This window comes from Strix uralensis, chromosome 5 (genome assembly GCF_047716275.1).
Source record: "Strix uralensis isolate ZFMK-TIS-50842 chromosome 5, bStrUra1, whole genome shotgun sequence".
Taxonomy (NCBI): domain Eukaryota; kingdom Metazoa; phylum Chordata; class Aves; order Strigiformes; family Strigidae; genus Strix; species Strix uralensis.
In genome coordinates, this window is record NC_133976.1 from 38,711,190 (window position 1) to 38,731,184 (window position 19,995).

The 19,995-nt window shown below is 42.8% G+C and overlaps 1 protein-coding gene across 1 annotated transcript in view; it reads left to right on the forward strand.

Annotated features, from left to right (window-relative positions):
• The first annotated feature begins 1,451 nt into the window (after positions 1-1,451).
• Positions 1,452-19,995, forward strand: part of LEMD3 (LEM domain containing 3) — a 55,801-nt gene continuing 37,257 nt past the window's right edge. The window contains exon 1 of the mRNA XM_074870506.1: positions 1,452-3,065. Coding sequence (XP_074726607.1) covers positions 1,517-3,065 — 1,549 coding nt within the window. The 5' untranslated portion in view covers positions 1,452-1,516. The remainder of the gene's footprint in view (positions 3,066-19,995) is intronic.

The window sequence follows — 19,995 nt, forward strand, 5'->3', positions numbered from 1 at the left end:
AGACCTTGAAGATCATCCAGTCCAACCATTAACCTAAAACTGACAGTTCCCAACTACACCATATCCCTCAGCGCTATGTCAACCCGGCTCTTAAACACCTCCAGGGATGGGGACTCCACCACTGCCCTGGGCAGCCCATTCCAATGCCTAACAACCTGTTCTGGAAAGAAATGCTTCCTATTATCCAGTCTAAACCTTCCCTGGCGCAACTTGAGGCCATTCCCTCTTGTCCTATCGCTTGTTACTTGGTTAAAGAGACTCATCCCCAGCTCTCTGCAACCTCCTTTCAGGTAGTTGTAGAGGGCGATGAGGTCTCCCCTCAGCCTCCTCTTCTCCAGACTAAACAACCCCAGTTCCCTCAGCTGCTCCTCATACGACATGTGCTCCAGACCCTTCACGAGCTTCCTTGCCCTTCTCTGGACACGCTCGAGTCATTCAATGTCCTTTTTGTAGTGAGGGGCCCAAAACTGAACACAGTAATCGAGGTGCGGCCTCACCGGTGCCGAGTACAGGGGTAAGATCACTTCCCTGTCCCTGCTGGCCACGCTATTTCTGATACAAGTCACGATACCATAGGCCTTCTTGGCCACCTGGGCACACTGCTGGCTCATGTTCAGCCGGCTGTCAATCAACACCCCCAGGTCCCTCTCTGACTGGCAGCTCTCCAGCCACTCCTCCCCAAGCCTGTAGCGCTGCTGGGGGTTGTTGTGGCCCAAGTGCAGCACCCGGCATTTGGCCTTATTGAAACTCATCCAGTTGGCCTGAGCCCATCGCTCCAGCCTGTCCAGGTCTCTCTGCAGAGCCTCCCTACCCTCGATGTTCGATGTTCGGTCTGACATTCTCACTGCAGTGTATCCCCAATAATGGGGCGTTCAGCCAGCCATCACGTTTTAACGGCTGTTTACGGTCGCGCACACAACAGCGCGTTTCTGACCGGATCTGCCCTCCCAGCTCCCAGGGCGACCGCCGACCGCCCCGGCCGCCTCTCGCCCCCGCCCCCCGTGCTCGGCGCCCCCAGGCCCGCCGGGGGTACCCGTGTCGCGACCTCCCGACCATCGGCAGAAAGGCGGCTGCAGGCTGCCGCCCGCTCGGGGGCGCCCTCCTCGCCTCTAACCGCCGCCCCGACACCCCCGCCCCAAACCCGGCAGCGAAGCGGAAGGGGGGGTGGCGGGGGGGTGTCTCCGCCGCACCAGGCCCCGCGCGGGGGGCGGGCGGGCGAGCCGACGTCTCTCGCAGGGGCGGCTCGCGGCGCCGCGCGCGCCGGCGCCAGCCAACCCCCCCCCGCCCCCCCGCCGCCGCGCGCCAGCCGTTACTGAGCGGCGGGGTGGGGGAGGGGCCGCCGGCGCCGCGCGGCCCCGCCCCGCCCCCCCTTCCCCCGTCTGGCCGCGGCGGGCGGCGCCGCGGGGTGACAGGCAGGTCTAGGCCACCGCCGAGTGCGCACGCGTCAGTTCCGGCGGGGAGCGCGGCGCGGCGCGGCGCGTGGGTAGGAAACGCCGCGGCGGCGGGGGAGCGGAAAATGGCGACGGCCGCGCAGCTCACGGACGAGGAGCTCTTCTCGGAGCTGAGGCGCTTCGGCTTCTCCCCGGGGCCGGTCACCGAGAGCACCCGACCCGTCTACCTGAAGAAGCTGAAGAAGCTGCGCGAGGATGAGCGGGCTGGGGCCCGCAGCGGCGCCAGCAAGACCCGGAACAGCAACAACAATAACACGGCGGCCGGAGCGGCGCCGGGCGGAGGCGGCGGCGGCGGCCCCGGGCGGGCGGCCCCGGTCGCGGGCGCGCGGCTGGTCGGCGCCGAGCACCCCTACCTCCCCGGGGCTGCCGCCGGGAGCGGCCGGAGCCGCGCAGCACCCTCTGCCGGGGGCGGCAAAGTGCTGCTGGGCTTCAGCTCGGACGAGTCGGATGTGGAAACCAGTCCCCGGAGCCAGGCCGGCGCCGGCGGCGGCAGCAGGAGGGAGCGGGCTTCACCCCTCTTCCGCGGGCTGCGGCCCGCCGCCCCCGACGGCGCCTGCGGCGTGAGTAGCAGCTCCCCCCCGGCGGAGGCGGCCAGGCGGAAGCCCAACGCCTGGTGGGGGGCGGCGGCCAGGAGACCGGCGGCAGCGGCTCAGGGTGTGAGGGAGCCCGGGGACGGCGACGAGGAAGGAGGGGAGGAGGACGACGAGGAAGAGGAGGACGAGGAAGAGGAGAGCGAGCAGCAGCGGTGGAAGAACCGGGCCGTGAACGGTAATCGGCTCCTCTCCTACGGCGGCAGCAGGGACAAGTACTCGGACTCGGAGGAGGAGGAGGTGGCGGGGGCGAGGGCCAAGCAGCAGGTACCGAAGGAGGAGTCTGCAGTTCGCCGGCCCAGACGGAGCCTCAGCAAGTCTCCTGCTCCATTCATAACAAGCAAATGCGCTGCAGCCGGCGCTGGCGTGATGGAGACGGGCCAAGAAAGGGCTGGCGGAGGCTGTGGTGCTGGTGTAGTCGTAACGAATGACAGGGCGGCGGCGGCGGAGGCGGCTGCTGCTGGGAGTCTAGACACGGGCAGAAATCAGGAGGAGGCGGCGGCGGCGGGGGGAGGAGGATGCGAAAATCTGGACTCCAGTCCTCCCAGCCCCAGATACCGCATTGGCCTGTCTAAGAAATCCCCTACAGTATTGTTGCTGCCACCACCGCTCACAGACGTGGACAGCAGTAAAATCACTGACCCTCCAGGCACCATTAGGAAAGCGACCAATAATCATGTTCTCAGCGGTGCTGCTGGTAGCTATAATGTTGAATCCAGGATCTATTCAGCTAGTAATAGCCTTCCCCCGGGTGGAACCACCTCCTCCCTTAGACTCAACCACTCCAATCATACGGGTTCAAATCATACCTACTTGAAAAACACCTACAAGAAGAATCTCTCAGAGCCCGAGGAGGAGCTTCTCCAACAATTCAAAAGAGAGGAGGTATCCACCACTGGAGGCTTCAGTGCACATTACCTGTCCATGTTCCTCTTAACTGCTGCATGCTTGTTCTTTCTGATACTGGGATTCACATACCTGAGAATGAGAGGTTCTGGAGTAGCTGAGGATGTGGGAGCCAACAGTAAGTATTAGGTGAAGGGTAAGAGCAGTTTCTTTCTGCAACTGGATATACAACTGTTAATTCACTTTTGCGTTCCCAGACATCCATTACTGAGCAGTTCTGGGTTCCACCTTGGTATAATCTTTCTATATAGGATGGAGCACAAAGAAATTGTCTTTCCTTATATACCTTGCAAGCTGGTGTAATAAGCTTGCAAGACATTTGAGGATAAACTCAAATCCTGGCATTGTCTGCTGTAATCTGTTGATACCTTGTTTTCTAGCAAGTTTTCTTCACAAAGCAATTTTATGTGTTTTGTTCAATATAGCAGATGTATGGTTAATAGAGATTTGACGAGGTAAGGCTTTATGCTAATCTCACAGAAGTAATCATGCACATTTAGATACCTGGGATTCCTGCAGGGCTAAGATTTGACTGTAGTTGTTTGGTAATAAAGCAGGTTGTTTTCATTTATGTGTACTGAGGCTTGAAAAGGATGCTGGGTTGAGATGATGTTACACACTACAACAAACTTCGTGCAGTGATTGCTGGACCTATTGTGTATTGTTTTCTAGTAAGTCCTTTTTTCTAAATTTAGTGGAGAGTATGGTTATATACATGAAACACTTGTGGTTTAGTTTGAATTTCAGAGCATTCTTTCTTTAATCCTGAATTACTTGGGAGTTTCTTTAATATGTGAAAGTAACTTCTGGGAATGGATTTAGAAACTACCATTTTCTGTTCACAAAGCATACGAAAATGGAAATGTACCACCTAAGGGTGGTGATTCATGCTAATTCAGTTCTTGGCTGCTCTGAAATGGACAGTGGAGATTCTAACATCAGAAAGAAAAATCATGCCATTGCTGTCTTAATTTCTTATCAGGAGCAATGAAAAATTATGCAAAAAGCCTGTTTTGGGACGTGAGAGCATTAGAAGGTCCTTGGGGACTTGAATTTTTCTTGATTGAGGAAGGTATATGGGGTGTACAGACGTGCCTATCTTTCTTTGTATAGACAGTAGAGGATTTATATACTCATGTGTGGACATGTATATATATACAGTGCCTTGTAAGGAGTGATCCCACTGTTAGATTGGGATCTGCTAGATGTTACAGGGCAGGAATAGCAGCGTGGGCTGTTTTTTTTCTTCCCCCCCCCCCCCCCCCCCCCCCCAACGTTATTTATTACATTGTAGCAGAATAGTTCTTAACTCTGTTTTGTACTCTTTGCAGGAGAGAATAAAGGATTTAGTGTTTAGGAAAGACAGTAGCAGCAAGGACTAAAAGCATTTGCAATGATTTCATTGCTGTCCACGTGGCTCTTAACTACAGTCTTGTTTTTTTGGGAAGGCAGTGAACATACGCAGGTGGGCTAAAATTAGATACAGTGTAGTGTGACTGGTGGGACTGCTCATATTCTGTGGTTAACTTCTGGCCATAACTGCTCGAGACAGAGATAAATTTTTTTATGTACTGATAAGCTGTGTAATTCTACTAACATGTATTAGATTTTTTTTTCTAGTCTTGAAATATGATAATTTTAATAGGGGAGAAGGTCTGTCAACCTACAGGGGTGAACTTTCTGACTGTCAAATTCAGTGGTTGAGTTAAAACTTGCCTGCCATGATGATTGATAAAGCTGAATGTCTCAGCTATGCAGATAGCAATAATACTGTGAAAGGAAACCCACTCTGAAGTTTTTGTCTTGGGAGAAAACTTTGTTCTGAATGTGTGAACTTTCCTATAGAGCATGTGGGATCACTGTTGAATATATTGCTCTTAAAAAGTTAACGTAGCTGGAACTGATATACAGGGAAAATTGTTCTCTTCTGTGCTTTTGCTTAGGTTAGACTGCCCCGCCAAGGGTCTGGTAGCCCAGTGTTGCTTGGTAGTTCAGTTAAGCCAGTTCTTGGCCTGTTCCTAGTTGTTCTCTTTTCAGTAGAACTCCTGAAAGTGGATTTCCTGAAGAATTGTTCTGGCACTCACATTTCATCTGTCGTCCTTCCTCACAGCCCCGGGCTTTGCAACATAACAAATGGGAACAGGGGAAACAGGGGCCACTGGAAGAAGCAAACAACAGGTTCTGTGGCTAACTCCTTTCATAGGAAGAGGAGCAGGCTGCTGCTTCTAAGTAATGTGGGAATGAGCAGGGAATTACCTTGTCCATATGCTCAGCACGTGCTCACTAAATTCTCACTTCTGAAATGGGTGTACGTAACGAAAATATGGTAGGTCTGTAGAACATGCAAGAACAGGCAAGACAGGCCAATAAAGACTGATTGCTACTGGGAAGGGAAAGAGCCCTGTCTACTATTACATGCTTCCCTAAGCTTAAACATCATCTGAGTGAGTTCTTTGGCTCTTACTCTTGTGTGGGTGTATTGCCTGTTTTCTTTATAGAAGCAGAACTGATTCATACATTTTTATTAAAAAATAATAGTGTATCTCAATAAATGACCTTTTGGTTAAGTGATTGGATACTGAGCTTCTTCTGTCTTTCAGATTGTTGTAGGTAAGATTCTGTTGGCTGAGAGTGATTTGATTGTGAAAAACTCAGTTATTCTATTCATAACTATTTCATAAAAGGTTTTAGGATTCAGTGGAGTTGCACTATACCCATCTCCATAATTATCGTAGTTACTGTGAGAAAACAAAAAAAGGCCGTTATTTGTATATTTGGGTGACTTCTTATTTTAACTTTGCAGGGAATGATGCACAATGAGCTTAATGTTGGTTGTCTTAGTTGTTCATTACCTAAAATTAAATTCAATCAAAACAGAGTGATATTATGTCTGCGACACTGAAAAATATTTATCACCAAGTACACCCAATATCAGCACTTACAGTATTTGTCAGGCTGTAATCTGAGAACAGAGAAGGTGTGTGTAGGGGAGGAGGCTTAAAACTAGGGGTTGAATTTAGGCCAGGTAAGATAATATAGATGAGAAGCAGTAAGCAGAAAACTTCAGGAGAGGGTTGTCACTTATATCACGCATAATGTTCAAATGATTTCTTGTTCAGAGCTCTGAAACAGCTATGAAGTGAGTTAGTTTTGCCACACATGCAGCATAAAATGTTCAAAGACAAATCAGAATCAGGCTATTTCTTCTGTTTCTAACCTACATATGGTCACTTGAGGTAAACTTACGCATTTAGTTGTCTAAAGTGTAGAAAATTATCTATGGGGCTTTTACTAGAGCATCTTAAACTATTGAAATTAAACTACTCTTCAAGCGTACATAGAAGACCAATTAATGCATAAGCACATATTGTGCTTGCTATCTCTGACAGTGTTGTATGTGTAAAGAAAGATCAGTTTGGGCTTGGTTGCTGGTAACCTCATTCATGTGGCTCTTGCAGTAAAGCATGTTTTGCTTGCACCTGCCTTCAAAATACTGTGGAATTCTATCAACAACTTGCCAAGCCAGCATAGTATTTTGTCAGGAAAATGGTAGATTTGGCTTTTGTCTACTTCCTAGGGTTCTTCAAACCTTGAAGAGTTGGGTATCTCTTCCAACTTCTTTGGTTTTGTTTTGTTATGTTACTCTGAGCATCTCAAGTGGCTGCTCCTGGGAGTTAGTTCTAAAGTTATTTTTCATGGAAAGTTGATAACTATCAGATCAGTAGATGTTGATTTCGGGTCTGTGTTATGTTCTGAAAGATGAGGGTGCTAGTATAGGTGCTGCTAAGGTTGCAATCTGAAATAGGTTGCATTGAAGTTACTCCTGCTGTTTCTGCTCCAGTACTTTACCTGGGGAGTAGTTGATGTGGCAAAAAACCAACAAAAAAAAAGTGATCTTGAAACTTTCAGGTAGGTCTTGTTTAAAATCTTACCTTCTTATTAGGAGAGGCATTTGAAAGTGACATCTCTTGCTTTTGGTCTTTCTATGATACTTGTTACAAAACAACTGCTAGGAGGATAATACTGTATTTGCTACAACTTGTGGTTTTGAAATGTTAATTCAGGGAGATTTAGCAGTTGCCTATATTCCAAGTGGAAGTTTATGCAAATCACAATTCTAAGAGTTTAATTCTATTCCATTGACATTCCTTTGTTCTCAACTTATAAATCTCTCAGGTGTTAAAGCTTCTGTGGAATTTTATGCAGGGAACTTGATTGTTAAGAAGTTAGACTTGCTGTATAAAAGACAAGAAGATGACTGTTGCACTCACAGGCCTGCAAATTACTATTAAAGTGCTGTGGTATTTCACAGATAACTGTTACAAATCTACTTGTTTTCTAAGATCAGCTTCTCAGAAATCATCTTGACGGTGTTGGCTTCAATGGAAGAAAATTAATTTTGGATAAGAAATATTTATAGAAGAGAAGATAGTAAAGGGAGAAAGCAAAATTAAGAGATTTGGAGAGTTCCTGTGTTGTGTCACTATTATCACTTGCAAAGCACAAGCAATAATACCCTGACTTGTAGTTGACAGTATAACAACTTCTTCTATCAACGTATTGGCATATAGCTCAGTTTCACTTTCCTTGTATTGCTGTAAACTCTAGCAAGTATTTCTTTTCTAGGTGATACAAAAGAAAACTGATCTGCATCTTAAAGACTAATCTGTCTTGTAGCTGATCTCACTTACATGGTTTGGTGAGTTTTGGATCAAGATCACAGAATCATTCAGGTTGGAAAAGACCCTTTTGATCAATAGATCAAAAAAGCCCTAGGCTGCCTTCATAAGGTAAAGCCAGGCAGAATAGTTAAATTTCCTTAGGATTCTTGACATTTTTAAACTTCAGTCTTCCTTATGGTATATCAGAAATAACTCTTAAAAATGAGGAACAAATTTGGCCAAGACTTGTACCCAGGAAAGTCCAAATAATTGTTACATAGTGCAAAGTAGTTCATCTTAGCTGACAACTTCAAATTATTCCTAATGGATAATAAACAGCCTGTTTACTTTTATAAAGTATAAATATGAAAATTGCTTATAAGTATTTGAAACAAAAATGATGCAACTTCAGAATTCCTGTTTTTAAGGAGCCAGTGTGGTGTCTGATACTTTGTTCAGAATATTTAGAACTAACTTGGCATTCATACCTGAAATGTGCCACTATTTGCAGGCATGCACAAAACTTTCCTTATGCTATGACTTTAGATATAATGGTGTTTTTTCAATGTTACTGTTGTAGGTTCTGCTTTTTTGTGAAGTCAGTCATGGGAAATTGGAACTAGAATTACTTGCCTGGGGAGCAGGGATGCAGAAGAACTTGGCAGGATCTGTGTTCACTAGGTATCAAAAACTAATTGAAAGCTTGCGCTCCATTCCATGGTGCATAGTAGTTTTCTCAAAAGAAAATTTGGTTTGTGATGTGATGAAAATTAAGGGTGATCTAATCTGAAAGCAGATCTGGTTGCAACTTTTCTATGTTTATAAAGCACTGCAGACTAGAAAGGAGTGGGAAAGCAAAAAGCAAACTTGTGTTTCTTTTGTTAAGAACATCTGCCAACGAATAGTTTTCTTCAAGTGCAATGCAGACTTTTTTTCTGCTTAGGACAGATGCATACAGCAGTAACGGATGTGGTGGAAATATTTTAAGGAAATTTCTGTGATAACCAAGGACTTAAATTTAGCATTGTAGGAGCCCCACTTTGCACTGTTTCATAATCTTTAAGTATCCCAGTACAAGAGGAGAATCAGGCCTACAGTCTTTCTATTCCTGGGGATCAACTGTGTTTCTAAACATTCATGTACATTTTAACTCCTGTTGACATCTGTGTTTCATCTGGGAGTAGTAGGTCACAAAACTTTGGCTAAGCTGGCAGGAGTGCTAGAGTTGTAGTGAACTGATTCCTTTCATGCTTCTAGACTTGTGCTTCAGCGATAGTTAAGAACATGTGAACAGGCCAGAGCTGCTGTTTGAGAAAGTTACTTGGCCGCTTAACAAAAAAGCTTAGGCAAGTTAATTAAGCAAGTACATCAGTTTTTGTTGATAAAAGTGCTGTTCCAATACTGTGGAGAAGCACTGAGGCCATTGTAATCATGAAGCATATATTCCTTATACCTTTAAAGTTCTTGTGGGTATTTGTATTCTCTGGTAGAATTAGTTGTCTGTTGTGATTTGTGGTAGGCTGAGGGGAGTAAGCTGACTGGTTAAGGGATTGTGAAATCAAGGTACATTAAGGAAAAAAAAAGGGATTTTTTGGGGGACTTGCATGTTTGCTAAGAGCTTCAGTAGTAGTATCTTTGTCCTTACTTTTCCTTTCTTGGTTCCTACTGTTGCTGCTGGTAGGTCTAGAGTTGTGGGGGAAGATGGCAACACCTTTGCTGTGATTGTAATAAACAAGGGCATGGTGTAACTCTGCCACTGATCAAAGTAACCTTGATACCTTCTGTCCACTGAGGAATTCTGATTTAGAAAACCTTGGAAAAGGGGCAGTGTTACTGATGGAAAGAAGCATACTGATGGATGCAAGGATAGATTGAAGAACCATTGCACAACTTAAAGCTGATCTCATGTAGGCTCTTTGTAGAAGGCTTGCTCCAGTTTATAATGTATGATGTTGAGTCCTACTGTGCTGTATTTCCCACAACATTGTTTAGTGCTGTTTCTCTGTTCTGCTGTGTATTTGGAATCTTATGTGGAGGGTGAGAGAGTAAGGAGCATGTGAGTGTGGATGCATGCACAATGTCAAACAGGCAATCGTGGTGTGCCTGTTGGGCATAGTTTGTGTAGGAGATGTGCTGTTATGTCAGGTGTTTTGTAGAGATGAAGTCTTTTTGCAGAGGAAAGGATCAAATTTTCTGCATACTGAGGGTCATATTGTAACACAGGTATCTTGAATAAAGCTGCCTCTTTAGAGTCTTAAATTCCTTTAGCTGCTTTAAATGAACTCTTGAGTGACAGACTGAATTCATATAGAAGGGGAGGAGAAGAGGTAGAGGCTTAAGAGAGGTCTCACACTGAATTAAGTGGCATTAAAACTTACTAAGTAGTCTACAAAATCCATTGAATTCTAGTGCTGCTGTACTAGATGAGTAAGAAAGAGGTCTGCTCATAAATGAAGGATTGTAGACCAATTCCTAGGTCAGTTTTTCTCTTGGAGAAGGCCAGTTACTTAATGAAAAATTGGAAGATGACTCGTTAGAAAATCATTGTTTCATATACAGACCAAGACTTTCTTCATACTGCCTTTATTCACTTAATTCTTAATACAGGTTTTACATACAGGTCACATCCCCTTAACTTTTTCTTTGTTGAAAAAGTACAAGAAAGCATAAGCACAAATACAGGCTGGGTGATGAGCGGATTGAGAGCAGCCCTATGGAGGAGGACTTGGGGGTATTAGTGAATGGAAAACTGACTTATGAGCCAGCAATGTGCGCTCGCAGCCCAGAAAGCCAACTGTGTCCTGGGCTGCATCAAGAGAAGTGTGGCCAGCAGGTCGAGGAAAGTGATTCTGCCCCTCTGCTCTTGTGAGACCCCACCTGCAGTACTGTGTCCAGCTCTGAGACCCCCAGAGCGTAAGGAGGACATAGACCTGCTCAAGTGGGTCCAGAGGAGGCCATGAAGATGATCAGGGGGCTGAAGCACCTCCCTTATGAGGACAGGCTGAGAGTTGGGTTGTTCAGCCTGGAGAAGAGAGGGTTCCGGGGAGACCTTGTAGCGGCTTTCCAGTACCTAAAAAGGGGGCCAACAGGAAAGACGAGAAAGGACTCTTTACCAGGGACTGTAGTGATAGGGTGAGAGGTCACAGTTTTAAACTGAAAGAGGGTGGATTTAGATTAGATATAAGGAAAAAATTCATTGCTGTGAGGATGGTGAGACACTGGCACAGGTTGCGCAGAGAAGCTGTGGATGCCCCCTCCCTGGAAGTGTTCAAGGCCAGGTTGGACGGGGCTTTGAGCAACCTGATCTAGTGGAAGGTGTCCCTGCTCATGGCAGGGGGGTTGGAACTAGATGATCTTTAAGGTCCCTTCCAACGCAAACCTTTCTATGATTCTATGAAACTTTTATACTTGGACTCATGGCATCTTAGGTTAATGCAGCTTCAGCCTGTTCTTGCTAAGGAGTCGACTGAGCAAAACTTTGTCACGAGAGTTCTTCTGGGGTGAGTTGGATAAATGTAGTGTTATTCCACACTACATTTTAAGGCCACATCTAGATCTTAATTTTCCTTTTCTCCACAGAAAAGTGTTTCTTTGAAGGTCAATTAAATCTCTGAATTGCTTATTGGAGAAGCCTCAGACTGTCCATTGACTTTGTAACTGCTCATGTTAGCTTTGGGATATTTTCAACAGGCTGCCTATCAAAGCTGCTTACCTTAACCATCTGACCCCTCAGTTGTCATCTCACTATGTGAGATGATTTTATACAGTGAAACATTCCACAGCACACTCATTCAGTAATACTTATCCCAGTGTCTGTTCAGTATCATCAAGCTGCACAGCAGAAGCCCCTCGTGTAGTATTCCCATATCTCTTAGAAGTCTAGCTAGACCTAATCAGAAACCTGTCAACAGATACTGAGCATTTACTGTGAATGAGGGGTTTCACATATCGAAAGGTAAATGTGTGTTTGGTTTTTGTTTGGGATTTTTTTTTTCAAGAGTCTGAAACAGCTCTTGGTTGTGTGGTTTTGTGGTTTGTTTGGGTTTTTTTTTAATTCCCAGGATAATTTCTGGGAAATGGTAAAACATTCATCATGAAATTTCCTGCTCATCTCTGTTGTTTGACCTGTATCTAAAAGTTTAGTGGGCGGTTTGTTCTTTTTCAGGTGTCATGCTTCGGACAACCAAAGAGGGTATTTGTTAATTTTGTTGAGTGACAGAATGGGTGGTGCATGTGTGACAAACCTGAGAGGCCTCTTTCAGGCTATGGAGACCCACAGTCAAGCCGAACTACTGGGGAAGGGCCAGACTGGCAGTCTTGCTTGTGCTGTTTCTCATTCTTGCAAATTCCTTGGAAATAGTTTACTGCTACTTTGTAAATAAGAGAAAATGATTTATGAAATTCATTGGTGGGATCTTGAAAAGAAGAGGAGAATATGATGTCAGGTTCATCCTGGTCTGTTTCTGTATTGGTTTGCACCTGATATATGATCCAAGGAGGCTTCTGGAGGTGAGAGACATAGTATATTTCAAGAAAAAAGCTGCAAAGGTGTGTGCTTTTTGTGTGTGTGTGTCCAAGGAACTTTATGCTGTCCTGGGGAGACTTTGCCGAGCTGAGAAAAGGTTAGAGATGCAGATTTCCTTGAGAATGAACTAGTCTACTTATTTTTGGGTTTTGTTTCTCTTATCTGTAAGCATGTGAAGTACTGCTTATGCAAAACCAACTTTGGATAAAGGTGTTCCTAAATCACTGTGGGAAACGGGGAATCTGAGCTGTATCTAAAGGATTATATTCTTGTTTGGGTACTTTGTCTTTTGTATATAATAGCAAACACATGTTCATTTTGATATAAACTTGGAAAAAAATAAAACTGAGTGTTGAGAACATCTAGAAGAGCCATACTCTTGTACTGTCTGTACAGTGTCCTTTGAGCTAGTAGTTTTTGATTTCTAGTTGGAAACCAGAAATACCAGCCTTCTAAGAACTCCTGAGAGCTCATTCATTTGGAGTGGGCAGGTGTATATGCACAGTCTGACTTGGTGATCCTAGGTGTAGTGTCTGTTAAGTTTGACTTCCATCAAAGGTGGTACTCCCTGCAGAAATGTTGTAGACACTTTTTTCTTAGCTTGTTTACATAGAGCACTACTGTGTCTGTGTACTTTGGAATTGGACAGTGCAATGGTTAATGCATTTTTTTGATTAATAACTTCAAATACTGTGTTTTTCTCTTGACCTTCAGCTAAAGGTGCTGCTTATGAACTAACAACAAAAATGTGCTGATTGAGTACAAATGCGCATGAAATGTGTGTGTGGGGGGGAAACAATGGGGTGTTAAATCCAGACTTGTTTTATCCTGCTGCATAGGATGTGTGCTATTAAAGTCATTGCTTTGGAGGGAGGACAAATGTGGAGGGAAATCACATGGAAGTAGCAGCCTGGGAAGGATCTGTTCCAGTGATTTGAGGACCGAAGGCCAAATAGGGTCTGCCTATCCCTTCTGTAAGGGAGTGAATTAGCATGTGATGTTCTTTGCCACTCAGGAGATGGGAATATACTGAGCTTCTTACACAACCTTTGCTGTCAGACTACTAGCTGTATGGCCAGCTGTGCTTCCTTAAGCACAAGATAAGTGGTTTGAGTAAGGAGAGTTAAGATCTTGTTTTGTAAACTTTGTTTTATAGTTTAAGCTCCTAGGTTTGTACTAGGTGCTACATACTTTTGTATGTAGTGACTTACATACTACAAGAGTTCTCATGTATCTACAAATAGCCAGTGGTGTGGTAAGGTTTTATTGTCCCCAGTGTTTGAGATCTGAGTCACTTGTTCTTCCTTTCCATCCTCTTTTTCTGCTGTATGGCAGATGGGTTTCTTGCCAAGATAGATTCTTTCTCCTCTAGATCTGCCTGGCTCAGGAGAACTGCACACAGTACTGCTAGAAGATTCATCAGCTTAATCCATGAGCTGAGGATGTAATCCTTTAACTAGTAGGCGTGACCTGTTTAATTAACAAACAATTGTGATAACAATATTGGAAGTATTATTTCAAGCAGAGTCTTCAACTGAGTATAGGAGCCAATGGCAAGGCATATATATATAGGGGTGGCGTATGGCTGTGTGGTAGTCCAGTTGTTCCCTTCAGATAACAGTTTTTATTTGAACCAGCCAGTTTATGCTATCAAAACGCAGCTGGTATGGGAGACAGTGTAGAAGGTTAGCCAACTCTTTAGAGTCTTAGACCAACTGAATAAAAATGGAAGTTACTGAATATTGACTATTTTTATTAATTTCCAGTCAAGTGGTGTTATGTCTTGAATTACTGCTGAGCTCACCCTGGTTTTGAGCTCTGCAAACTTCAGCTATATGTGGTGGGCAGTTTTCTTCCTTCTATTTAGCTAATATGGATACATCTGGTAAGATGGCTGATGCTTCCTCTGTGAAAGCTCATCTTTGTCATGACAAGTGACCTGCTAGCAGCTACCTCTGTATGTCCTGCATAGAATAAGCTCTTTTTTCTCCCTAGGATACGCTAGAGCACCTATTTTCAGAGTTTTACTGCAGTGTTCAGGCTTTGTATAGCTCATTGTTCAGCAGTTCTGCTGCACTTAGTGCAGCTAGCAGTGATAGACCAATGTGTGCTGAATGGTTAAAACGACAGAGGCACAACAAAACCCCAGTTTTAAATATGAAAAGCCTCTAGGTGATCTTTATCTTGACTTTGTTAATGTCTTTGCTCTTGTGATTGATGGTCTCTTAAGAGTTCTGTCAGCGGTCTCCATTTGAATGTTTTCTTTGGATGCTGTAAACTGTTAATACCATTATAGGATATTGCTAATACTCTGTAACTGAAATCTATCTGGAAGAACAGGTTATAACTAGGTATTTTTATATTGGAAACTCTTCAAGACAAGAATCCTTCCTGCGTGTTACAAGATCGCAGGAGTGTTTCTATCCAGACTTGGCACCTTGGCAGAGTGACAATAGATTTAATATTTAATTGCAGATTCCTACTGATTCTTAAACCGTCTGTGTTTTAATAACACTTGCTTTATGGGTTTGCTTTCCATCTTGAACTTTGGAGTTTGAGGAAAGCAGACCACTTCCTAATTTAACATTGATCTGCTTGTGCTGCCGTGTTTTCAAGGTGGAGTTTCCACTGATTCCGAATATCTTTGGGGTTTTTTTCATTTTCATTTATTGAAGTTGTGGGTGTGTTTTGATCTTGTGAAGTATAAGGAGCTAAAATATTTGGAGGGAGCACAGAAGAAGAGAGGAGAGGTATTACAGAAGCCTGTTCTGGATCTCTTGACAGTGAAGGTATTCTCTACCCGTTATAAAATGCTGGTAGGTTTCTGAAGTTCTCCTGGTGATGTTTAGCAACCATTGATAAAAAGCAGCCTTAGTGTGTTGGGGTTTTTTCCTTTCTTTTTTCTACATATAAACGCTAGCCTATAATGGAGACTGTGCGTATGTGTGTGCAAGGAATGTAGTATTACCTAATTTTTACAATACATGGCAAATGCACTTCTGAGCCATTTTTCCTAATAGAACACAAACAGCTGTTTCTTCATTGAAATGTAGTGTGCTTTGTAATATAAAGAGTGCATGTGCAAATTCTGTTGCTATAAAACATTTCCTTACGCTGCTAAAATTGGAAAAGAGGGGCTACTTTATTGTAAGAATAGTTTTGGCTTTCCACAAATACATATCATGAGAAATGATTTTGCAAATAACCTAGCAGTTTAATGTGCGCTTGCTTAAGCCTGCTATTGTGCTGAGTATGCTTCATAGAGGAGATAGAGTTTGGGGTGCAGACCAGTTTCTGGGTGGGTGTAGCAGCTGGAAGCATTGTCTGAAGTATTTGGTGACTGATACTTGCCTCTAGTGATGATGCCTCCCCTGCCCCCCAAGTTAGGGGTATGAAACACTGCCCAAATTTCTCATCTGTCTATGGAATTGGGGAATTAAAATGCAGTATTGTTTTCTTGCTGATAGGGGTGTTCTAAAGCTTGTTCTGTTTCTTGGTGTGGCTGCACGGGTGGTTCTTTGAGCTCGTTTGCTTCTTCCTTCATCTGTTGCATACAGTTGTTTTCACACCGTCTTCTAGAAGAAAAGTGAACTTTCATGCTTTTTTCATACACACAGGCAGGTTGCACATTCTTCCTTTTGAAACAAGTGGTGTATATACTATAGCTCTGTACCTGTGGTTTTTTTCCTCCCTGAGTCTTGCTATGGTTGATGGTGATATTTAGGAAACAAAAGACCAGAAAGAGGGAAAGACAGTTTCTTTGTTAATATTTGGAGGTGTTAGACTGAGGTATCATCTCTCTTTGAAATGGGCAGTTCAGTACAGTAGATTCTAGCGGACAGCAGTATTCATGGAGTTAATGTACTAATAATATAGTGAAAACTTACTCTAAAGTCAGCTGTAATGTCTTGGCAACTGTTTCAGTTTTGGATTTATTTTATAAGGCTTTTTGCTTAAAAAAGGTGATGTTCTTAAAAACTGACTTATATTCTGTTTCAGTTTCACAGTACAAGAATATCTACAGTCAGTATACAGAGTAAAATATCTGACTTCAATCCTTTAAGCACAAAACTTATGATTTCTAGGTTTTAAATCATTAATACAAGTACTAGAATGAACCTTAATATTTTTATTCTAGTGAAAGTGAATAATCTGAGAAGCGCTCCTAAAACACTAGCGTCCTTAAATATGGACCGAATTGACATGACTCTCAAGAGCATCTTTCAACATTCAGGTCTATTCTAACCAGTATTTAAATAGGCAGGAGTAGATTTGAGCATTTCTAGAAAGGGTGATACACCTAAAATATGGAGAGGTTTTTCTAAGAAGCATTGAAGAACTCCAAAGAGAAATTCTGGTATTTCCCACCCTTTTACCTAAAGTAACGAAGACTGCTGTTTTTAGGGCTTATAGAAAATGTGCCTGAACTGAAATGTCAATCACAAATATGATGGTTTTAATTATTTTAGAGGAGGGTTTTGTAAAAAAAAAAAAAAACAAAAAACAAAAACAAAACCATTATGAAGTAGTTTGATTATATCATCAACCCTTATGTCACCTATTCACAAACAGAATGCATTCAAATGATATTGGGGAAAAATTATCAATAAAAGCTCTCTAAACTGAGGCAGTTGAAAAACTGACTTGATATTAAGGAAACATTCAGCTGTTTTTAGAATTTGCTAATCCTTATTGCAGATTGTGTGGCTGTTCAAAACTGACATGGCCAAGGACTATTCCAAAATGTAAAGATGTACTGATTTAGAAACATAAAAACGTTTTCCAAAGCACACAAACATGATCTGTAGTGAAGGAATTGCTCAGTGTGACGTATAACTTTGTTTTAATATCAAAGCACAGAGATTTAGCCTACTGATTCAAAGTGGTTTCTACCTGAATTAGCACAGTCTGGAGATGGTGCTCATGCAAAACTGCTCATTTGTTTTGAGCACTGAGTAATTGCAGAGAGGAAAATAAAGGCAGGATTATTTTGTTCAAGCTGTTTGAAAGATGGAGCTCTGGAATAACTTAGTTTCTGTAATAACTTGTATGTTTTTTCTGTCATTTTAAGGTTTAGGAGCTTTAAGAGACGATGTTTTAGAATTGTCCTTGACACATACACAGTATGTCACTGGGTAGAATCAGTACTTGACCCCAAACTTACCAAAAAAAGTTACAGATTTGTTAGTTGATACTGAAAGTACTTGGATTGTAACATTATTAAGAACTTGTTTTTGAGGTCATGTAGAAAAAGGCTGGGCTAAAGGCCTATTTCAGATAGCAGTGCTTCCGGTATTGTTGTTTCCTCTGTTAACAATACATTATCCAGCTAACGTGTATTTTTGAAGAAAAAATTCTAACGGAAAGCATTAGGTTATCCACTTACTGAACATACCTTTACAGGACAGATTTTGGAAAAAGTATTACTTCTGTTTTGGGATTAGTCTGCTTGTGACATGGTGGGTGGGGAAAAGTATTTTTCTGCTTGCAGGGAGGAACATTCTTGCTTCTGCAGAAGTTGCTAGCTTGGAAGTGTGTGTTGCAGTGTACAGTCTCTGAATCCTTGTGTAGATGGTATTTGGCACTTTTGGTATCATCACATTGAGAAATTAAGTGCTTACAGGTTAATTGGGATCATTCTTGTTTCTGCAGCTGTGGCTTTATAGCTCCTTAAAGTTGCATTGGAAAGTTGCTTTTTCATTTATGAAATGAAATTATCTGTACATTCAGAAATAGGTTATGCCATAATCTAGGTTAATATTCAGTAGTGGTCAAGAAGGAAACACAATGGTAGGATTTTCTGATTTTTAGGAAGGGAACTGAGAACAAAGTATATTTGAGGATTTGAGAATATCAGTATGACACTAATAATCCATGGTGCTCCTTTATTTTGAATAATGTCCAACTCTGGTCCCCAACCTCAAAAAGCACGTAGCAGAGCTGCAGAAAGGTTCAGAGAGTAGTGATATGATCAAAAGCATAGTATGGCTTTCATAGCAAGTGTGAGGACCAAGGGAGAGACTGAGGAATGAAGTAAAGGCATGAGTATTTTGGAGAGGGTGAATAGGGTCTGATTAATCACTGTCTCCTCTAATACAAGGAGGAGTTTCTCAAGTTAACAAGTGACAAGTTCAGAGTAAACAGAGAAGCTGTTTTTTTCACACGTGCGTTTTTAAGTTGTGGAACTCTGTGACCATATGTTGCTGAAGCTAGAAGCTTGCTTGGGGTTAATGTGGGACTAGATAAATTGGTAGGGAAAAAATCATTGGAGTTGGTAATTGAGAAGAAAAAAATAGCCAACCACTTCTGTCTGTCTCAGGAAGTCACTGAGGTGCAAATTTTTTTTATGACAGGGAGAATATTCTCTTGAAGTATCAGCATATACTTTATATTCTTATGCTCTGACTCATTTTTGCCACTGTTCTTTTGATTTCCCCCCTCCAGTTAGGAACAGGTGTCTTTGAAAAGAGTTAAACTTCTTGCTACTGCTGGAGGTGGGATTCTGGGCTAGTTGAATCCTTGGTTTGTCTTGGTGTGACTGTTCCTTCATACTTCAGTTTTAATGTTACCTGTTGAAGTGTATTGCATACTGAAACTGCAAGAATGCTAACACTGTTCAGGGCAGGATACCACAGCATCTAGGAGATTGCTGTAGTGGAAGAATTAGCTACTTCTTGGTATCTGAACTTGCTGACCAGGAGGTAACTGAATCCCTTATTTTGGTACCACGTTAGTGATGTGGTTCTACATTATGTCCTAAGCAAAGGTATTTTTATTTGTGCGTGTCTTCTAGGTATGACTGCCTGTGAAGCTATGTTAATCTTTGGAACGTCTACCATTAAGACTCTATAAAACTGACTTGTGTGTTCATGAATATTTGCAATTAGGCTGCAACTTCACATCTGTCAAATCATGGTTTGAAGAAGAGGAGAAATCCCACTTTGTGCTCTGTCTTGCTGAAGGAAACTAAACCCTTGTGAATACTGTGTCTGTCTGCAATTGTTACCAATGTATTAGGGAGGAAAATGGGGATGGTGGTGGTGAGTGGTTTTATTGTTACTTTAAAGATGAAAGCTTCTGTATTCTAGTGAAAATTAACCTTGTATGTTGACACTGACTGTATTTGTATTCCTAAAATTGAGCATCTCTGTGAGATGGCTTCTTTGTGTTGACAGCTTTGGCTGGAATGCTTTGGAGCTGTGCTGTGACCCTTAGCTTTGTGTTGGTGACTCTTTGTTACTTGAGACTGACCAGTTCTGCCATTCTAAGGAATTCTGGTAGTCTGTAAATCATCATTTACAGCTTGTCCCAACAGTAATATGTGTAAATTGGTTGCTTCTAAGGGTCATTAGTAGTCTTTTCAGTTAAGTAGAGCAATATTTGTAAGCTGCTTTGATTTATTTTGCAAGCTTTTTGGTAATCTTATTGTCTTGTTCTAGATAAACTAACATTTAAATAAGATTATTTCTTAAAAATTGAATTTAAATAGCATATCCCTTCCTGTTTTGAAATCAAGTTGCATGTGAAGATGATGTCCCTTAGCGTGCTTTTTGTTTCCTTCCATGTCTGGCTGAAGTATCCTATTCTCATTACACCTTGCCAGGAATCTCTCAATGTATCAAACTTTCAAGCAAAATGTTTAGCTGTTACAGTGTTTTGGGGGAGCTGGTATGGTTCCCTTTCTCAAGTTTTTGAGATTTTTCTTCCAAGAAAATACTCTTGCTTTTTTTATCCCACATGTGGCCAGGTAAAACTGCCATGCTTCTCACACTTTGGCTGCTGTGTGGAGAGTTCTAGTGGACAGTGAGATTGCCATGTCCAGGTAGTTTGTTGCATCCTTCCTTCTTTGAGGGCAGTGGATG